At 37.3% G+C, this 16,879-nt stretch overlaps 1 protein-coding gene across 5 annotated transcripts in view; it reads left to right on the forward strand.

The window, feature by feature from the left end:
- The window catches only part of dacha (dachshund a), a 375,715-nt gene that overhangs the window by 276,167 nt on the left and 82,669 nt on the right, over positions 1-16,879 (forward strand). For all 5 annotated transcript variants that reach the window (XM_059977288.1, XM_059977289.1, XM_059977292.1 and 2 more), the window contains one exon: positions 247-327. In XM_059977288.1, the coding sequence (XP_059833271.1) occupies positions 247-327 (81 nt within the window). The remainder of the gene's footprint in view (positions 1-246; positions 328-16,879) is intronic.

The raw sequence follows: 16,879 nt of genomic DNA on the forward strand, positions 1-16,879 counted from the left end.
ATTAAATCTAATTATATTTTAGTGATTTAGTGGAAATTGTGTTCAACTATTACCTTAAGGGAAGAGAGAGATCATGAAGTTGCTTTAAAAATTTAAATGAATTTTGTTCTATTCAGAAATTGGCTCTATATTTTAGCTACTAAAATGTTTAATGTCTGGCATTTATGAGAATGAGGAGGACTGGAAAAATTTCTGGTACTGTTTCAGCAGAGTAAACTATGGAACATTCTAATTCTTTGCCAACAGCTGGTCAGCCAGGGACGAGAGAAGGAGAGATCATTGATCATGATAATGGTCCCAATATAAAGAGAAGCCAAAAGGAGAAAGGTAAGACAGATCCGCGATTTAGTTCAGTTTAAGGAAAACAAAGAATAAACAACTATATAACTGTGTCCTTAATGCCTCTCAAACATGCTTAATTTCTTAAGGGATATATTAGAAAGTTCTTCTTCGGTTAAGTTCATAATCTCTTTGTCACTTTCCAATATAATTTTAGACCCATCTGTTTCCCTTCTTCCATTCTCTTGTGCATTCTAGTTTCATCATCTTAGCCTTCCTTTTCTGAAAACCATGACTTTTAAGTGGATTAATGCCAGTGTTAAAATACTGTGGGAACAAATATTTAAGTGGATGATCTTAAGATAGAAGGAATTCAGTAGTGATATACAGTTTATGGATATTGGCAATGTGTTAACTGGGATACATGCAAAATATGTTTCTATGGTGATCTGAGAACCCTTAAACAAAACCTACATGAACAGCGGTTGCTATAAGTTGGGTCAGTATTATCTTGCGAATAAGTTAAAATAAAGAACTGGATTGTTTTATACATTAGGGTTGATATATTGTTGCATAACATTTCCCTCTGCAGTCATTTTCTTCCATTTAATCGTGAGGAGAAATTTCCAATAAAAATTTAGCTTGGGTTAGGCATTGATCCTATCAAGAATTCTTATTGCTTTTATTATCATCGATCCAGAGTTTGGTATGAAACAAAAAGTCATTCTTATTCAGTGAAATTAATATACAAACCCCAGAGTAGTGCAATTAAAGGCCTTAAAGTTGATCGATATTGGGAAATATGTGTTAAATAAGGAGCAGACAGTGGACCAATTAGTGCTGACAGCCACATTCTACAGCAAATAAAGCTCAAGGTGCAATAGGTTTCATATCAGGTCTTGCTTATTTTGAACACTAGAGGCCTTACTTTCTCTTGAAGTTTAACTGGAAGTTTAACAGGAAGAGGTGCCTAGAATGTGTTAGTAAAAAGAGCATTTAGGATCTCAAGAGTCAGATCTGGCATTGATGGCGAGTGGTGTGTATGTGCTTGGGGTCGAGCTCAATTGGGTGGCAACAACAGGGCACGAATTTGGGTTAGGATAGTGGTCATTTGTTGCTGAGACTTGGGCGCTTAGGATCCCAAGGAGGAACCGTTATGAAAGTCAAGTTCTTACCTTAGAGAATCTACTTGACGCAGGTTCCTGGAGCTGCATTTAGTGACACAGTAGGCCTCACAAGTGCTGTGAAAATCTGCTTCTGTTCAATTAACCCACACTATCCATGGATTCTGCATGCTTGGATGAAAATCACAGACTTGCAATCGAAATTTTCAGTTGGGCACTGCTTTACATTTCCTACCACCTCCACATGTGGCGCATTAGTCACACAGTGGAACTGCTACGCTCTTCATGTTATTTCCTGGCAAAGTTGCATCATATAACATGCAAATTCATTTCTCTGTGGTACAAGTTCTTGCTACAGACATGATTCAACTGATAACTGCTGTGATAAGAAGACTTCAGGTAAATGTGGTGCTGTCTCACTGAAGGTCGCTTTTATCCAGTCATTTTAACTGTGGTTAACTTAAATGTAAAATATAAGTAAAATGCCAATGTGGAGGAAATTTAGTTTTGATTGAACCAATTCCATGACTTACATTTGATACAAGTACAGATCTAGCCAAAGCAATTAATTTCCTTTATGTGGAGAGGAAAAGAGACTCAGAAGCAGAAGGTTAAGTAAAGGTCCATGCAAAACTGTAAGACTAGGCCACTAACCCTTCATCGACTTTTCATGTAACTGGATGTGTTCAGGAAATACTAAACATGGATATTCCAAAATGGAAAGGAAAGCATGACTTTCAAGATGGCATAGCAATGTAGTGTTTAGTGCATTATTTTACAGTACTAGTGATCATTGATCAGAGTTTGATTCCCTCTACCTTCTTCCTGTGACTGCGTGCTCTGAGTGCTCTGGTTTCCTCCCACATTACAAGGACATACAGTGAGGGTTAGTGATTTGTGGGCATTCTGTGTTGGTGTGGAATGTGGAATGACACTTGCAGGCTGTCTTGCTGATTTTGTAGGGCAGTGCAATGGGTGACAGGTGACACTTATTATTCATAATAGAAACTGTTCTACATAATTCACTAAACACTATCCTTGAGTTGTTGTGTTCATTTTAAACAATGGTGTCTGATGTAACGACAGCACCATAAGGCGACTGCTTATGATTTGTTTGTAATGGAAGTATAGGCCTGCAACTTTTGTTAAACACATAAAACAACACACGTTTCATTCACAAAATCCTACAATTTGATGGAAATGATGCATTTTGCTGTATGTTTTGATGTACATGTGACAAATAAGGCTCATCTTTAAATCATTACCTTTAGGAAAGTTCTACTGCTTTGATTAGGTTTTAATTCTCTCAAAATGAATGTTGTTTACTCAGTGGTGAGACATATTGATACAGTGTAATATTAGGGTAGCTACAGTGTTACCCCACCGTGTGAATCATAAAGAGGTGTGTCCTTACTGCTCACATGTTTTGTAGTATAATCCATGAACATTAATATCACTTGAGGACATGTTACCCAGCCTTCATTGGCTGAAAAATTGTGAATGATACATAAAGGAGGAATGGAAGAACACGGGCACATTGAGAAGTAGTAGAAAATCTAAACGTAAAAACTACAAATAGGTTCACATTTGTTCAGAAATATTGTCTCACAGTAACAATGTTTGATGCAAGTTTTGAAGTTTGCTTGTATGTATTTTCACATGACGTTACAGCTAAAGGTTTCTCTGTAGTAAACTTCCAATCCATCATTGTCAGGTCGAATTAGCTCTTTGGAGACAAAAAACAGGTGCAAAACACTTGCTATGATTGCTGACAGTGAATCAAGGGCTGTGGGTTTGTTCATTGTGGGACGTTTCCTGAGTTTTTCTAAACATTTTACTTAAAAAAAAAATTAAAGATTAAAAGTGTACTTGAAGTGACAAGAGGATGTGACCTTGTCACAGAGGCAAAAAGGAACAGAGAGACCCCTGCCATTGTAAGGAAATACTACACTGATTAACAGCCACTGTCTGAAAAGTGCATATAACATATGGATTGATCAACACATTTTCCTTTCAAGTTGCACTCCAACACATCCAAAGTTATGAATCCTTTGGAATTAAGAGATGAATTGCTTTAAAGTGCACCTGCAGTCAGAACTGGAAAAAGATATCACATGCATGCCAAGGTTTGAGCTTTTTGTCATGATACAAGTCTTTGGCAGTCAGTATGTCTGAGCAATGTCTTGCATGTCCATGTTCTAACTTGACTGTAGATGCTGAAGGGCTTGTTCAAAACTGGATTGTTGCAACTGAGTCAAAGAAGTAATGTTCCTAAAGAAATGAGATGCTTCATCAGTGCAAGTGAAAAATTGATTCCTGAGATTTTTTAAACCTTTTGAACCACATTTGGCAAGGTGCAAAGCAAAAGGGTGAAATGGAGGCGAGTTGGGTCTAGTACCAGTTGCAGTGAATGTGTAAATCATTTCTGTGGACCTGGAGCTTAAGATGTGGTGGCCCCTCAGCAGTGCTGCAATAGCGCATACTTCACTGATTCAGTCGGTCTTGCTTGCTTTTATCTACTAAGTTTCCCTAGAGTTAAAAGCAGAATTAGAGGCATTGACCTCCTTAAGTCCTTCCATTCTAGTAAAACCCATCTCTGGAGAGCAGATTGGTTATCCTGGCTTTGTCCTTCTACGCCCCACTTCCATTTTAATCAGGTGAGAGGTTCAAAGCTTGGTCTGGCAACAATTATCAAGCAAACTTTACTAAAACTGTGTTCAGAAAGTTGTTTTTAAATGAATTGTAATTTAATTTCTTAGATTTGAGGAAAAGTGTATGGAATGCGCCAATACTTCAGGAGCAATTTGTGGTGAATAGTACATAATTCCTATGAAGAATTATCCTCTGGTGACACATTCCAGCCAGTGCCTCTTTTATGTCTACTCTTGTTGTTAGAGGGCTGGTAAATGTGCACTTATTTGCAATCAAACTAACATCAAGAGGAGGGATTAGTGACAGTTCACTATCCCCTAGTGTCCTTGATACTTGCTCCTTTGGAATAAATATACACCATGGAGCCCAGATGAAAGATAAGTGCATAATTTATATTGTTGTGGCATCCTGAACTTCCTAGAAATAGGCTTTACCATTGCTCTGACACTAATTGAAATACATTGATAGTCTATACAATTCATAGTCTTGTAATATCAATAATTATTGTCATGACTCACAAGCAGAGTAGATGTTAATCAAAGTACCTACTAAGGTAAATGTTTCTGATATTAAAGGTTAATAAAATGCACTCCATTTGTGTGTGTGTGTGTGTGTGTGCACGCACGTGCAAGTGTGGGCATGTGTCTATATCGCTCCTTAGAGTAACATGGCTCAACTTATGCTAAAATTGTTCTTTTATGCTTCAGTTTCTTCAGTTTAAGAGATAACAATTGTGTAAATGCATTCCAATTATATTACTCAAGGCTGCTCATAAGAATAGTGAACAGCAATTCAAATGAGTGAATTCCTACCACCTTGTCTCCAGTAACATTGACATTAGATTGGCTTCTGCACATGGCAGTAAGGGTATGTCACAAACAGATCTCTACTACTCTGTTGAAAAAAGGAAGGCAAGTAAGACTCATAGATGATATGAGGGCAATTGATGTTGACTCTCTACAATTTTGTAGTCACAGATAGCAGGTGGGAGAAGTTAATATTCAGTCAGCAAAATAACTCTGATCAATCCTTCAGATCTCTCCACAGAAAAGCTTTCACCGCGATCGATTAAGCTGTCAAAAAATAAATGATGATTTATTGTGGAATCTAGTCCTCTGCATTAACAGTGCAGTACAAACAAATCTCTGAGATACAGGTCTGTGACAATGTAACCTTTATTCCAGAGCACAGGAAAAGAGCATGTATGCAGGGATTCCAGAAATCTATGCATCTTTCTGACAAATAGTTCAATTAAGAAATCAGTTCACTACTTCAGATTAAAATAAGTTTTTGTTATGTATTGTAACTCCCAAACACACAACTAATTGCAAGAAAAAGATGGGAGTCCGAAATATGAGTCTAACTTCATCTTTACTTATAGTGAAGTATGCACATATCACATGGTGACGTGATGATATATGCCATTTACATACTTGTACAGATAACCCACAATGCATTATGTAAAGAACAAAGAATGCTTAATCAAATAATGTGTATGCAATATTACTCAATTATTACTGAAATACTAAATGCACAACAGTTATAATTTTTGTTCATACTAATGTCTGATGTCTGCCATTTCAACCTATTGGCATTCCATCTGTTTTGACTATTTGCTTTCATCACATGGATGTAATGATTTTCTTTTTCCCTCTCCAACATTTTGCTGTGAATTGCAAGCAACCACAACCAGTTTCTGCAATTTTTATCCATAAACCAAGCTCTAATGCACTAACATAGTAATTCCCAACTGGACTGTTGAATAATGCTAATTTTAACCAGAACTAATGTTCAACAGTTCCTGCTATTTGGAACAGTTTTATTGCAAAGATTAATGACAACCCTATGGCTAGTCTGAGCTCACATTCTACACCTTTTTCCTATAAAAAGAATAAATTCCATGTTTTAATATTACCAAGCTGCTGCGTAGACCTTTGTTTTAAGCTCATATGCTCATATAAAAGCTGATGTACATCAATCAAAATTAACCGATTGCTTTGTGCTTCAAATATAATGGCACGTTGCTGAACTTGCTAGAAGGTGGAAGGTTTTGAGAACTGTGCAGTATCCAAATTCAGATATTCTATTTATTTACCTTGTCTACCTATTAAAAATAAGACTGTTTTATTCTGTAAAATATTCTGATCTCCATATTTTGCAGTAAAAGAAGTGAAAATATCATAAAGAGTAACATTATAAATGTGTTAATATGAATTGTCTCACAACAGCTTATAGAGTATCACTTCAATCATTTAATTTTTTAATATTATTGATTATATTTAAAAACATTAAAGTAAATGCAATATTTGATGAATATAATTCACACTTTTGTTCTGAGGAGTAAGTCTGACAGACAGGAAGTAGCTGAACCACTAAGAATGAGATGATCCCATCTTTGGTCCTGATGCAATTTGCTTTAGACAGAACTGCACAGAATTTTACATAGAAAGAAGACATGGTTGCAGTGAGTTTTATTCTTCATTACTCCTAAAGCTCACAAAAGGAAGATCCATTTTATTGAATATGCTGGAATATCCTGGGAGTTTGCCATTTGAGTAGTAAACAGTACTGCTCAAAGGCTGATCTCCCAGGATAACAAAATAAAGTTAAGGTTTAATTACCAACAAAGCATGGTGTCATCACATGACATAAATTTGTACCATCTCCGGGAGCACGTACTTTCCAGATGTGTTAATATCTGCTTTTATATGCTCTTATCCCCCCCTCATCCATACAGTAGATGTTTGGAAAAACATTCTCCAGTGTATCCAGTAATTAATCTCTAATGTTCCCTTGACTGCTTCTTGGTGCTGAACCTTATAAGAATCTTTTCAGGTAAAGATAAAAATTTCTTTTGAGATATAAATAAATAAAAAGGAAAATCACAGCTTGCTGCACAACAGTTGACAGGCATTCGATGTCAGTTGATCAAACCTTCTGCTGCCTTTCTTGGTGAACATGAAGCTGCCTAACAAACCATTGCACATTTCCATGTCCATAGAGCATGGACAGTTGGTCCCAACATCTGGGACCAAATCCAGTGAAGGCAACTTGTTCTGGAATTTCCTGTCACCTGGTAGAATAATGGAGCCAGAAAGCCAGATGACTCATGGTCATCTCAAACAAAACCTGATGATTTTATGTGGATGATTAATTTCCACAGTTTTGCATTGAGCAAAAATTGTTACGAAATTCCCGTAACTGGATCACTTACCAGCAAAGATAGAGAGGTCCGTTGAAGTCTGATGGTACTATTTTTAAAAGTATTTTTTGATAAAGGGCACAAAAAGAAGATTAATGCAAATATACAGATAATATACGTCGTCAATACTAAATCTAAGCGCGGGTATCATAATAACCGATAAGAAATAAGTCTATCGTTGTCTAGGGATTACTGTATTGTCCGATGGAAAGATAAATGTCACTGTCCTTTCAAGCTGCAGCTCTTTGGGTTTAAGAAAGACAGTTTTGAAAGTTGCTCGGGTCTTTTATGAGGCCAATCCGTTGAGTCGGGGGGAGTTGGTTCCCCGTTGTTAGTTCCAAGTCGTTTTCCTACAGCCCCTCTTTTATCTTAACTCGCAGGGTAGTGGATGTCAATCAGGTTGGGGTGATGCAATCTCTCTCTCAACCAGCCCATTTTGCCCGAGGGCTTGCACGTAGCATAGTCCCCAATCCAGAAACGTTGTCTCCAGGAGACAATGGCCATGTCTCTCTCTCATTTCCTGGGTCCTCTGACCCAACCCAATAATGCTCTTGTGATTCTCACAAAGGAGGGGGCTACCCCGCACCTTTCGGCCCCTCAGAGCTGTGGTACATTCATAACAAAATCAACAGCCATGTTGCATTAGAAAAAGGAAGGAGTTGTTCAACGAATCATCATTTGGAGTGCTGGCAGTTAGCCCAATGTTCATATCTAGCCGAATAGTAGATTAAACTATCTTATAGTGTTTAACTGGATAATTCCTTGAAATTGCTATTAAGCAATAGAACTGTCTGATGAGAAAGTATGATGGATGCAGGTTTACTGTTAGCTTTCAAAAGGGAAATGGATGAAGATTCAAAAGTATTGTGTGGAAAGAGCAGGAGAGTGGAATTATTTAGCAATTCTCTCAGAGAGTGGAATTATTTCATCAGCCAGTGGTACAGTGGCGTCTGCACCAGACTTAGAAGTGGGTGGTCCCAGGTTCGAATATGGCTGGCTCGTTGCACGCATTCCATCTGTGCTGGGTTGAGCAACTCGGCCTCACAAACGCAGACAAAAATGCTAAAGAAATGGCGAGGTGGCTACCTGATGCACTATGAGGCATGGAGAGAAACAACAACAATCCTTCAGAGACGCAGTCCCTGTGTGATGGACTGAAGTTACCCTCTGTGCTTTAGGAATCTACACACTTTCCCAAGTCATTAGTTCGGATGCTGAGATTTACCTCAGCCAGTCTTTTAGGCAAATATCTGAATAACCATAAAAATGAACAGGAATGTTAGGACTGAGCTTAAGTTACCACTCAATGCACTTTAGTAACTATTTAAGAACTTTTTAAAAGCTATTTATTAATGCTTTTTGGGAGGGTGATTTTAGATGCATATCATATTTATATTGAGTTAAATACTTATGTAATTAGTTTTGCTACAATAAGTGTATGGAACACTGGAAAAATGGTGAATTTCCCCTTGGGGATGAATAAAGTATCTATCTATCTATCTATCTATCTATCTATCTATCTATCTATCTATCTATCTATCTATCTATAATGCATTTGTACTTTTGAATCTATGAAGGCAGTACTCCAAGAGTCTAGCCATTCTAAATATTTCAGAGTTCAGAGTTTACCAACCATTTCACAATGCAATTTTTCATTGAATCTTCACCAATGTAACTTGGAGTACTTAAAGCCAGCCTTCAAATGTTAATGTTGAAGCACCCTCAGAAAGACTGTCATCAGTAGACAGTCTTGTCACTTATCAATGGGCCTTTTGCTTTTCACAGTGCCTCAAATGTAGATGGAGCAGTTGAATGAATGCATCATGTCTGTTTAAAAGTACTGAGCATTTGCCTGTGTTTTGTCACATAGCCAGCTGCTCCCTGCCAGCATGGAACCTCATTCAGTTGCAATAATTACTGAGTTTATCGTGTGAAAGTAATGTGTATTCAGTCACTGGGATTGACCCGAAATGAAGCCCACAAAATAAGGTACATGCAGGCATGCTACTGAATTGTACTTGAACAAATTCACTATCTGTAGTCCTTGCATCCATACTTTCTTGGGATGTTTGAGAAGAGGAATGCCTGTGTGAACTTGCAAGACTTGAAGAAATCAGTTTGTACTGAAGCTTGTCTGCAAATTAATGCTTTTTCAGTAACTGGAGTCTTTTGTAACTTTAAGAGATACCAAGAAATCACCAAATCCTTTTTTAAATTGTAGTAATAGAGAATGTAACTCAAGAAGTAACTAACTTGTGAGTAGCTGATGGTCTTCAAAACATGCACCACTGGTTCTTCTTGTAGGGAGGTGGCACTCCAGAATGACAAAACAAAAATAAATCATCCAATGTCCTTATAATTTCTTCATAGTGAAAATAATAGCATGATATATTATCACAGGCTAATTCATTTAGTTTAATAGTAACACAATCGATGAAAGGAATGATTTATTCTGCATTGAAATCCAATTGAATTGTTACATTGACGTTTTGTCTTTTTTAAATCTATTAAAACATAGACTACATTTGCTTTTCTGTTCGCAATATTTTAAAACTCTATAGAGGCATATAAATTATGCTTGTTTGTTAGTGATATTAATTTGAGATGGAATACTTAAGATCAAAATGTTTACATTCAGATGCGATGTTAACCACAAAAGGCTGGTTAATTTTCTCTCAATGGCCCATTCTTACTTTGCAACTATACTTTATGAAATTTTGAGTTCCTCCCTTGCTGTTTATTAGCCCATTTATTTTGTTGAAATATACGGAAAACGAGAACTTCACCAGAGAAATTGTTATCAATTAGAAATAAATAATTATCCTGAAATATCGTACTTACTTTCTAACACATTTACAAAGTATTTCAGCAGGAAGAAACCCTGGGGTAAAAAAGTCATTTTATTCAGCGCTTATGTAGAACATGTCTAAAACATCATATATAGAATGAACCTTTACAGCCTGGTGGCTTTGACCAGAAATCTTTGAGCTATCTCCTTGATTATAGGCCACCTTTTTTGTTAATGGATGTGATATTCATCTGCATTTTATACTTACCCACGGTGATGGAAGATTTCACTGTGGTAGAGAGTTATCTTAAAACTAAACTAGCCTGATAACTGTTCTCTTAATTTAATTTGTCAGGCTATAGCCTGTTAGCCCCTACTATTTGATGTACTGCACCAGTCTGCTCAATGACTTCATCAGTCAAGCTTTGTACACTTTGCTCCTGCATCAACATTTCTCCTGTTTCTGTCTCTCAAGCCTACCACTTCCACTGGTTCATTGCAGCGAACATGATTACTCCCCATCCTTCACCCCATTGCTATACAATGTTAAATAAAAGATCATTTTGACTCCTACAGATCTGCTTCTAGCTGCATCTCTTGGCATAGCAATTCTTTTGAATACACGTATTCACATAACATGCTAAATAATTTTACGAGCTGTACCTCCGGAATCAGCAAACACGAGTTAGGTTTAATTCTACTCAGTATATTGTCCATCATATTTTTTTCTCTCTCTAAACCTGTGTTTTTTTTTTCAACAACAAAAGTCATTTTTCTGTGTTTTAACAAAAAGGATAAAGTTTAGGAAGAGTGCACGAACTGGATTCCTTTTTCTTAGATTGCTCTGTTTGTCTTGATTATTTTGTGCAATTTCCGTTGAATACCTTTTAAGATTATAATTGATTCTCTTCCTTGGATTCAGAGTCAGAATCCTGTTTAATGTCACTAGCATATGTAGTGAAATTTGTTGCTTTATGGCAGCAGTATATTGCATTATAAAATAATTTTTAAAAACTATAAATTATAATAGAAATATATTTTAAGAAATTAAAATTTGTAAGCAGTGCAAAAAGACGGCAACAGAAAAAAAATAGTGAGTTAGTGTTCATTGGTTCATTGCCCAATCAGAAATCTGATGACAGAGGGGAAGAAGTTGTTCCTGAAATGTTCAGTATGTGTCTTCAGGCTCCTATACCACCTCCTTGATGGTAGCAATGAGAAGAGGGCATGTCCAGGGTGAGGGGGTCTTTAATGATGGATGCCTCTTTCTTGAGGTATAACCTTTCGAAGGTGACCTCAACGCTATGGTGGCTAGTGCCAATGATAGAGCTGGCTGTGTTTACAACTTCCTACAGCTTTTTCCAATCCTGTTCAGTGGCCCCTTCAGTGAGAATGTTCTCCATTGTACACTTGTAGAAATTTGCAAGAGTCTTTGGTGACATGCAAGCCTCCTCAAACTCCTAATGAAATGTAGATGCTGTCTTTGTAGTTGCATCAATTTATTGGACACGGGATAGATCTTCAGAGGTGTTGACATTCAGGAAGTTGAAACTGCTCAGCATTTCTACTACTGATCCCTCGATGAACAGTGATGTGTGTTCCTTCAAATTCCCCTTCCTGAAGTCCACATTTAGTTACTTGGTCTTACTGACATTGAGCACAATGTTGTTGTGACTCCACACAACCAGCGGATCCATCTCACTCTCGTATGCCTTCTTGTCACCATCTGAATTTTTTTTTGAATGAATCAACTTTATTTCTTGCATCCTTCAGATACATGAAGAGTAAAGATCTTTATGTTACGTCTCTGTCTAAATGTACAATGTGCAATCATAGTAATTTATAATAAATAGCACAGTCAATATAACATACAATACACTCAAGTCAATGTGAGTTAATCAATCTGATGGCATGGTAGAAGCAGCTGTCCCGGAGCCCGTTGGTCTTTGCTTTTATGTTGCGGTATTGTTTCCCGGATGGTAGCAATAGATGAGTGATCAGCAAATTTAGAGATGGCATTTGAGATGTGCCTAGCCACACAGTTATGGGTGCAGAGAGAGTAGAGCAATGTGCTAAGCACACATTCTTAAGGTTTACCAGAGCTGATTGTCAGTGAGGAGGAGATTGGGTCTGCATGCACTGTAGAAATGAATTAACATTTCAAAGCATAGAGCAAGGCACACGCTATCAACAAATAGAACTAGCTTTATTGACATAACTAAAATGCATTCACCATGTTTACAAGGAAATTGAAAAATACCATCGAATTATATTACTCTGAATCCGCAAACAAGACTAAACCAGAATGAATTGGAATATCTGGTTCTAAATATTTAAGTTACTGATAGATCAATAGAACTTCCAGAAGCACAAAGATAGAGCTTCAGGCAGAAATTTATGTTAAATAAAGACAATTACAAATGTCTTATTATATTTTTCCAGAGAAATGACCATTAACTATACTCCCATATAAAAAGAATGATAGCAACTAACGAAATGCTAACTAATTACACGTGTGTAAAACTAACTATCCAAATTTCCCAAGCACAACCTCAAAACAACACCTTCCTCTGGAAATGGTATCTGATTCAGATTTGCTCCCTGCTTTGCCAACAACTTTTTTCCTGGGTGTATCAAAATTGCTTTTATTTTTCTGGAAATGGAAATGATTACTTTATATGAACAGAATGGTTTTAATTAAGTCAAGAGTGGTCCCAGATGTATAACATATATTTTTGTCTGGGGAAAATTGGAAGCAACTGTGGAATTATTTCAGCTGGGTGATATAGTATGGATTCCTTACTCCAGAATTTGTTCCTTTAACTGTGATTTAATTCATAAAATGTTTACAAGGGATCAATGGAAAGCTTGATGCTGCATTTCAGCATCATAAATTTCATATCCAAGGTATTATATTGGCCAGATCATCTAAACATTAACAGATGATCTTAATCCATATTATTGGCTGGTTTGAACATCTTTCTAGATGATTGGATCATTCCTGTCTAATTTATAGCTAGAGGCTTAGGATATTGTCAGGCTGAAGAGATCAAGCAGTTCCTCATTTTCTCAAAATTCTTTTTTACAACAGTCTACAAGTTTGAATAGTTTATTGTTTTAATATTGTTGAATAGTTTATAGTTTACAGTCAGGGAGACTCTTAAACAAATGCTATGCAATATAAAATTTCATTTTCAGCCTGTTATAGTATGTTGAACCCTGCTAAGTTGGTGCTTTTTTGGGTAATAGAATAAGCACTCATGTTTCCACAGATTGTTGTACTGGAAATGTAGTTGGTATTCGATGCAATAGAAAAACTGTTTATAAGGACAGGATTGGTTCATTATCCATTGCTGGAGAGATTTAGTATGCTGTCTCAATTAGACACCAAAATCACTCATCAGTGCTCCATCTGGAGCAATGCCTAGCTGCTAGTTTCTGCTACTGTCCACATGTACACAATCTTCACAGAACTGGAACCTCCAGTTATTCAAGACTCTTGTGTCACCTCTAACTTCATAGTCAATGATAAGGATCAGCCTACATCAGAGTGGATCAGAAATTGATATCTACATTTGTTCCCACTTAAATAACAAGTTAAAGAATATTGGTTAGTTTTAATTATTTTCATATTTTATGGTTATGGAGACATCTCTGGAAAAACTATTCCATTCTAATGTCAAAAGCGCATCAGTTTTCCAATTTAGTTAGTGAAAGGGAAAATTATTACACAGCAACAGACGACTCCAGAAATTCTTAAATTGCGTTCACCTGCGACAGCTAAAGCTTAATCCAGTTACCTATAGATGTTGCTGGCAGATATTTTCTGGGAATGGGTTTGCCTAAGCAACAACATGAGTACAAATTCCACCAACAAGATGAACAAAACTGTTAATGTTCTTCCATGAAGTTTCATCGTCAGCCTTCAGCCTCTATTGTTGCATTTGTATTATTGCGCAATAAAAGAGATCGCTATTCTCAGCCTAATGTTTGATGGACATAACTTAATGGTGCAGGCTAATAAAGAAATATACAGGCAGCTACGTTTCAAAGTTAGTTTAGTTACATTGGTGATGCAAGAGACTGCAGATGTTGGAATCTAGTGCAACAGTCAATCTGCTGGAAGAACTCAGCAGGCTGAGCAGCATCTGTGGAAAGAAAGGAATTGTCACCGTTTTGGTTGAAATTCTCCATCAGGAACCCTGTAACTAGTTTAGTTGCAAATCAGTTTTGTCCAGGCTTCTTCCAACAAATGTAGAACATCACTTCTTTAATGCAGAAATTCTCTGAAAACTCTACAAACACGATCACTTCCTTTCATCTCCAGTGTCAACAATTGCACCGTTTCATTCCTCCCTCAATGCCTTCTGACACAGGTCCCCCATCACTCCATCACAATCTGTATTGAAATCTGCATTGAGATTCACTGTCTATTTCCCAAGTCCTCATTTTGATGATTTTGGAATGTCAGTAAAAGAGGGAGAGAATTTATAGGATATGGGAAGAAGGGCCAATTAAGCAAGCTACCTTGTCCTGAGTGGTGTTGACCATCATTTTTGCCAAGCTACACTCATCCAATTGAGGGTATCCTATCACAGCTCTGGCTTTCCTTGTCCAAAGGCTTTGGTAGTCAGGAAATGAATCTTTATCACAGGGTATCAAACTTCCAATTTGGTGCAGTGAGCACAATATGTAACTTAACAGTACAATACACTCTGTCATTGGTGAACTCCAGGTTGTTAATAATGAGGTAATGCCACCAATGTAGATGACTACATTGGCAATGTCATTGAATATCAAGAATGATGGCTAGATGGTCATTCCCCGGCACCTCCGTCACCTGGTTATTACTTCTACTTATGGAACTCTGAGATAGGGACATGGATGAAAGAAAAGGGGTGGGCTACATGGGAGGGAACAGTTAGATTGATTCTGGAGTAGGGTAAAGGGTTGGCACAACATCATGGGCCAAAGGGGCTATGTTGTGTTGGTTTCCATTCACTGTTCACTTTCACCCAGTCCCTTCAGACACTGAATTTAACAGCCTTTGTGAGGACCTTCAGTTTGCTGCTGTCTCCACCCTCCCATGTCCCACTTAAATGTTTCTTTACTGCATTCTTTCCCTTTTTCTCTCAAGTACTTGAGGTATTTTTCTTTGTGAGGACTGCTATAACGATGCATGTTGTACCACCAAATTTAACCACTAATTCCTGAAGTGTGGGAACCCTGGTGATAAAAGTACTATTTACTTTTGAAGAAGTATTTTATGGTTCCATTCTGGTCACTATGCTCATTCACACAGGTCTAGAAACAAAAGTTGCAGGGAGATCAATCAGTGGTTGAAGTGTTAATATCGCAATCTCTACTTTGATATTGCTGGTGTTTTTTTAAAAAATAAAGCACATCATTATTTATTAGTTACACAAAAGTGCTTTTTTTCAACCAGTTCTACATTTGTAACAGCAGTTCTGAGATTTAATCATGTGTGTCTAACTCATTGAATATACAGCTTTTTCAATCGAACCATTTGTCTTACAGACTTAAATGTCTGTGTGCAATGCAAATTGCAGCTTAGCAACATATTTACTTGTGTAGATTTATCATGAGTGATTAACTTAAAAAATGAACTGTTTACAAACATCATAGGTCTTTATCTGCTGTTGGTTAAAAACAGAGTGGTCAGTAAGCACCTAACTTTAGTCCCGCTCTGTATTAACTATCAAATACATTTACTGTTTGACAGCCAGTTTTATTGTTGCAACAAGAGGAGATTGTCTTTGAGTCCCACTCTAATTAAGAGCATAGAGAATAGAACAGTACCACACAGTACAGGCCCTTCAGCCCACAATGTTATGCCAACCCTTTAACCAACTCCAAGATCATTCTGCTTCCCCCCACATGTCTCATCACTTTTCTTTCATGCATGTGCTTATCTAAGAGTTTCTTATGTGTCATTAATGTACCTGCTTCTACCGCCACCTTTAGAGTTCTATGCACCTACCACTCTCAGTAGAAAAAAAACTATTTATGACATCCTCTTATAGTTTCATTAAACACCTGTGGTAAACTATGTGTATACTTGTCTGGACATGCCCCTCTGCTGACTGCTCCTGTGACTCCTTCCACAGACCCCTGTGTAAAGGCGATTGGGGCACTGCTCCTCCCTCAGTCTCCAAAATGTCCCTTTTGCTGCTAATAAAAGCCTATTGTTCGCCTCCCGTCTTCGAGAGTTATTGATGATGCATCAACACCTTAATGTTGCCCCCTTGCATTAGCTTGGTCCGCTCTGTGAAAAAGTCTCTGGATATTTAGTCTGTCCCATGCCTTTTGCCTTGCACGCTTCTGTTGACTCACTTCTTACCCTCCTCGTCTCCAAAGAGAGAAGCCCTAGTTTGCTCAACCTAACCTCATAATTCATGCTGTCTAATCCAGGCAACATCCTGGATATATCTCTGCACCTTCTCTGAAGCTTCCACATCCTTCCTATAATGAGATGACCAAGGTTGAACACAATACTCCAAGTGTGGAACCAGAGTTTTATAGATCGAGGGCTGGTCTTCAGTTCCTACCATGGGAAAGTAGGATAGAGTGGATTATGTTGTCTGAGATCAATAAAAACATTAACTGGATGTTGATGATACTTTTGTATCAGCTGAAAATTTACAGTTATATTGGTAGCATTTCTAAACTCTTTGGACTAAATTGAATACTGTAAGCCACGTTGATGAATTCAGAGCAATCATATATTTCATGTGAACTGTGTAACTCTGCCTTTGATGGATATTAATTTCTCACGTTAAATACTTGAGCTGAAACTTCAGTTGTACAGTGCAA

This window comes from Hypanus sabinus, chromosome 8, assembly GCF_030144855.1.
Source record: "Hypanus sabinus isolate sHypSab1 chromosome 8, sHypSab1.hap1, whole genome shotgun sequence".
In the NCBI taxonomy this organism is placed as follows: Eukaryota; Metazoa; Chordata; class Chondrichthyes; order Myliobatiformes; family Dasyatidae; genus Hypanus; species Hypanus sabinus.